The sequence below is a fragment of the Lolium rigidum genome, chromosome 2, assembly GCF_022539505.1.
Source record: "Lolium rigidum isolate FL_2022 chromosome 2, APGP_CSIRO_Lrig_0.1, whole genome shotgun sequence".
Taxonomy (NCBI): Eukaryota; Viridiplantae; Streptophyta; class Magnoliopsida; order Poales; family Poaceae; genus Lolium; species Lolium rigidum.
The window spans coordinates 149904454-149909696 of record NC_061509.1 but is presented as its reverse complement, the minus strand read 5'-3'; the positions used below and the strand labels follow the sequence as shown (position 1 = coordinate 149909696).

Sequence of the window (5243 nt, the reverse complement as noted above, 5' to 3'; positions counted from 1 at the left end):
TGTTTCTTGGGAGGAGAATTGCAATTCCTGTTCACGTCTAATTTCCCGTCTCCTCCTTTTACTTGGTTTGGCTGATGAATCACTCAATGGATCGATACTCCATAGATGATCTCCTTCCCGACCTAGATTTGTTTCTTCTTCTGTAAAAAGGGATGGGAGTACAGTGAGCGGGAGGTGTGCATGACGCGTGGGAGTTTCTGCAGCTGGCTTCAGCATGGATCGATGAAGGTTTGGGAGGACCCGAAAGAAACTATGTCTTTTATTTGGCAAAGTAGATGCATGCCGTGAGTATACTACTACACAGAAGCACAAGCAAGGACTTGCGGCACAAAGCGACAGACTACCATTAATGGTGATTACACACAGATATACACACGCCCATACATATAGCTCCAAACATAAACCAGAAGCTAGTGCCACTGCGCCACGCCTCTGCATACGGGCGCGCGCGGGGGGCGGGCTTGCGTGCGAACGCACCATATGTTTATTAACCGACTAGACGATCCATGCGTCTCAGTAGTTCACGACGGAGCGGTACATGCCGCCGGGCTTCCAGCCTGCCGGGATGACGTTGCTGGCGATGAGGGTCTTGCCGGAGCTGGAGGTGAGGCGGACGGAGAAGGGCGGCTGCAGCTTGGGCCCGAAGTTGTACCTCCACACGGCGCCCCACGACTGATCCATCTTAGACCACCCGCCGCCGCCGCCCTGCATGAGCTCGACGGACGACAGGTCGCCGTCGCCGGACTCGTACTCGACGAGCATGGCCAGGTAGTAGTCGTTGGAGCCGGTGTCCACCTTGAAGGCTATGTCCACCCCCTGCCACTTGCATGGGACTCTGCAGGGCAGGACAAAAGGCAAGACGTAGATTAGACACACGGCAGTTAGTCGCTAGTCGGTCGATCCAGAAAGCAGTACGCATAACGTGTGTCCGTGTGAGGTACTTTAGCTGCCTAGCTAGTAGCTACCGTTCTTTTACGAGCGTCCAGACAAGCTTGCCCTACGATACGTCTGCGTTCGTTGAAAAATGCACGTGAATTAGACGGTTAGCTAGCTTACCGAGTGTACTGAATTTGGAGGCGACCGGCGGATCGGAGCTTGTCGGCCTGGCCGGGCTTCGCCATGCCGCCGAACGCCGTCCCGCTTAGGTCGAAGTGGACAGACTCTTCAAGGCACGGCCCGCCGGGGCACAGGTCGGTGAGGACGACGGTCACCGGGCTGGAGGAGCACGACTCGTGACCCGAGCATTTCACCTGCGACGTTTACGTGGTTGTAATTAAGCTGATCGAGCAAATAACGGAGTGACCTTGAAACTAGGACCTGTTGGCTGTTGTATCCATGATGGAGGGAACGAACCTCGTAACAAGATCCGCAGCCTTTCCCTCCCTCGTAGATGGACGGGCTCCCCGCCGCGATCATGGAGGAGAAGGGCGGCAGGTCGACGGCGTCCTGGTACCCGCACGCGCCACCTGCGTGAAGTCACAGATACACAGGACATATATAACGTACTGGCCTTAGTACTTGCAGCTGTATCTGTGCAAGAATGTGCATGTTCTACCATGACTAGTACTAGAAAGAAGTACTCCGTATATGAGATCTCGTGCGACCGTGTCTTACCGTCGGTCCCAGCGCCGGTCGGGCCACCGTACCAGGTGGCGCCGCCGTCGGACCAGCTGGAGAGCTTGCGGTGGAACTCGGCGGATGCGCAGGGATGAACGAGGAAGGCCAGAGCCGTGAGCATGGCGAAGGACGCTGAGATCTTGGCCATGGAAAACGTCATGCCTCTCTCTCACTCTCTCTCAGTGAGGATCACTAGAGTACAAGGAAGAAGAGACTGAAGTAGAGGGTGGTGTGTGCTAGGTAGTGTAATCTTCTCTTCTATTTACAGACGGCAGTGCGGCAGATGGCATGTTGCACCGCTTTGCGAATTAGAGATACGCGCCGCGATTGAATTCTTGCGTGTCTCGGGGATTTCCGCAGTTAAACTGCGAGGAACAAATCCAAAACACGTACTTCAGCAGTGCTAGGCCGGTCAGTTAAACTTTTTTTTTCTGATAATCAGCAGCTGATTATCAGCCTCTAGTACACATACGACAGTCGCCGCTATTTCAGTTAAGAGAGGGACGACACGACCCTACGAGAGGCCGCTAGTTGTAGCCGAACCCGAGACTGCTCCACGCCCCGTCCATTTCAGACTCCCGTAATCCACATCGGTCAACTATTGCTACGACTCAGGAGGCTCCCTAGTCTCTATACACCGGTTAATTAATTAGGCTCTGGTTCATCCACTGCGGCGCCGGGACGAGGTGGATAAGCTGGAGCGAAGTTATTGGTTTGGTGATGCCGTGGTGGTGAATCTGCTATTATACCCCGACGCAGCGGATTTTGGCATGAGACGTCCCCTGATCAATGTGCCACATTGACATTTGTCTTCGGATACGAAGATATCAACTGGGATACATCAAACTTGCATGTCCCGTGACCCCGTAGAGGTAGTCAAATTGGACCAGTGATCGATTTCTAGGTTTCGATGCTTGCGGTTGGCCTGTACACTGACTCACCAAGCCTGTTTAGCGATGGTATTTCTTTAGATCTAGTGATGGTGGATGCTTGACGTCTCTTTCAACGTGTGTCTAGGTGGTGTTGGAGTTTGTCAGTGGGCGTTGGCTTCAGCGAGTGAATCCCTATGGATGATTATATATTTTTCTATCCTTTAGGATTCCGTCCGCAAAGTTTACATGGGAACTGTAGTGATATTCTACGTCCAACATCTGAATGGGACCTTCTCACCCTAAGCCATGTATCAAACATATCCTTAGGGTTCTTCATCTCAACGCCGAAGACGACGATGGCTCCATACCGGGTGGTAACACGCAGGTATAGGATTTCCTGTAATGATGAAACTGAATATTTCTGAGGATTAGCTCAGTTCGAGAGGAAGGCGGAAACTGTTCCGGTTTTATTAACCTGATTCCTATTCATTTACCGGTAAAGGAAGGAATTCTTATCTATTTATCGATTTTTCCCAAAAATGCAGGGTAGAATATGTGGATTCTCGGATACGGAGATATCAAATGGGATACGTCAAACTCGCATGTTCCGTGACTAAAATGTGGCATTTGATAGGTCTTCCTAACTATATCGTAAATCTTCAAGGTAATCCTCTTAAAAAGTTGGAAGGCCTAGTATACAATGATTTTCCTGGTCCATCATTTAATTTTCACATTTGTTCATGTAAATTGATTTTGTATTAATGAAATGTGTGGTTGCTTTACGAAAAAAACTATCAGCCAACATTCACAAAGTAGGGTGAAACATCGAACAATTTTCTCACCATGTACCAGAAGACACAAATCATACCTTTTCTTTATAGAAAAACTACCCGAGAGATGGAACAAAAGGTTTAATAACACTGATTCAACAACCAAAGTTAAAGTAGGTTTATAGATAGACACTAGTACTAAACTAGGAACTTACAACAATCTGTTTCTTCAGCAGTGTACTCCGGGCTAAAGATAGCTAGATAAGTTAGCAAACAATTTATGACATGGTGAACAAAAAGGCCTTCACACACAGCAAACACAAAGGAACGGTAGAAACAGGATCCACATAAGGTGCACAGGAGCATCACGCACCGTGACGGGCAATTATTTCATATTTACAAACCAACTAAGGAAGGAAGGGACGACATCTTCAGGATCCAAGGAAGGCAAACAACTGAGACAAAACATCCACTTGGAACTTTTATCATCGAAGCTGGTACTCCTATGATATCAAAGCAGAAATCACCGAAAAGGGCAGCGTATAAAAAGTTAGACATTTTTTTCTGAAAAATACATATAGAACACTTGGCTGCCCTTTTATGGATGAGAGATAGTTGCACATAGCCAACCGAAAGATTCGATTCGGACTTCGTAGAGCCGGTGCTGCTGCTGTCTGCGTAGAGCTATCCATCTTTCCCGTCCCGGGGTGCTAAGGGACTTTTTTTTAGGAACAAATGGTGGTGTTTTGCTGACGCCTCGAATTGACGCTTTCTAGAGAAAAAACACAACCTCTATAAATAACTAGACAACCTTGTTTTGGATTATACATATAGAACACTTGGTTTCCCTTTTATGGATGAGATAGTTGCACATACTTCTAATAAAAAAGCACAACTACGGATAAAAATGCAACCTACATAAGTAACTAAACAATAGATGGAGGAATACATATAGAACTATGGTTGGATTTTTCTCAATGGGGTGGTTGCAATCGAAAAAAACGCGCATGTGGCCAAAAGTGCAACCAGTAAATAACTAGACAAAATAATTGAGAAGCACATATAGAACAATTGGTTGCACTTATATTGATAAAGTTGTTGAACATTTCAAAAAAAAAGTGTAACCATCACATGGTGAAATCGAAGGGAACATACATACATATAGCCACACACAAAAAAAAAGTAAAGCACATTGGCTTTACTTTTCTCCATCAAGTAGTTCTACATTTCTTTCAGGTAAAACTACATAATGAAAAAGAAGAGAAAATTATGAAGAAATTAAAAATATAAGGAGAAGGAAGTTAAAAAGATATCACCACAAAAGCTTTTAAATTTTTTCTATGTAACAAAAAAAAAATAGTGCCGCTGAAATATTAAAATCTCACCATAGGAGGTCATGGGGTTACATCAGCTCGACCTTTTTTTATCCACTCCTGCCTCAGTTGCATGAAAACTTAAGAAAACTCCTACAATTCTGCGAACTTGAAGAAAAATTCAAAAACACTCCCAGTCTCTTGAGAATTAAAAAAATCAATTAATTCACAAAATAGTATGACAATATCCCTATTTCCAAGATACAATTTCAGCAAGTGTAAACTTTCAAAATCGCTCATTGTTCCCTCAATTTCAGCGAGAAGTAGCGGATCTTACACATATATTAAGAAGGAGCCAACATCAAAATTGCATAATTACCAAAATTTAGGGTTCAATGTCATTCAAAGTGTAATTACTTAAATACACTAGATGACATAAATCACTATAATTATTGCATAGTTTTAAATATTTTGGATCTTGCCCTAATGTAGGTGTACCACTTGATGCAATGCTAACCATGCCTATGTAACATAAAATAGGAACACTATATCGACTACAAAACTATATTGCCGGAAAAAAAAAGATCACACATAGTCGTACATTATGGTGCGACCGGGTTCCACATTGTCTAATAACATGTTAGCGTCCTAGTGACATCGGGGATAATACC

General features: G+C 45.3%; 1 protein-coding gene across 1 annotated transcript; it reads right to left on the bottom strand.

Moving 5' to 3' along the window:
* Nucleotides 1-513: 513 nt before the first annotated feature.
* Nucleotides 514-1777, bottom strand: LOC124687458 (putative expansin-B14). Its single transcript, XM_047221242.1, has 4 exons — nucleotides 1615-1777; nucleotides 1354-1466; nucleotides 1057-1250; nucleotides 514-835 (listed from the first exon to the last, which is right to left on the bottom strand). The coding sequence occupies exons 1-4, from the start codon at nucleotides 1775-1777 to the stop codon at nucleotides 514-516; spliced, it is 792 nt and encodes a 263-aa protein (XP_047077198.1).
* Between the last annotated feature and the right edge of the window lie 3466 nt (nucleotides 1778-5243).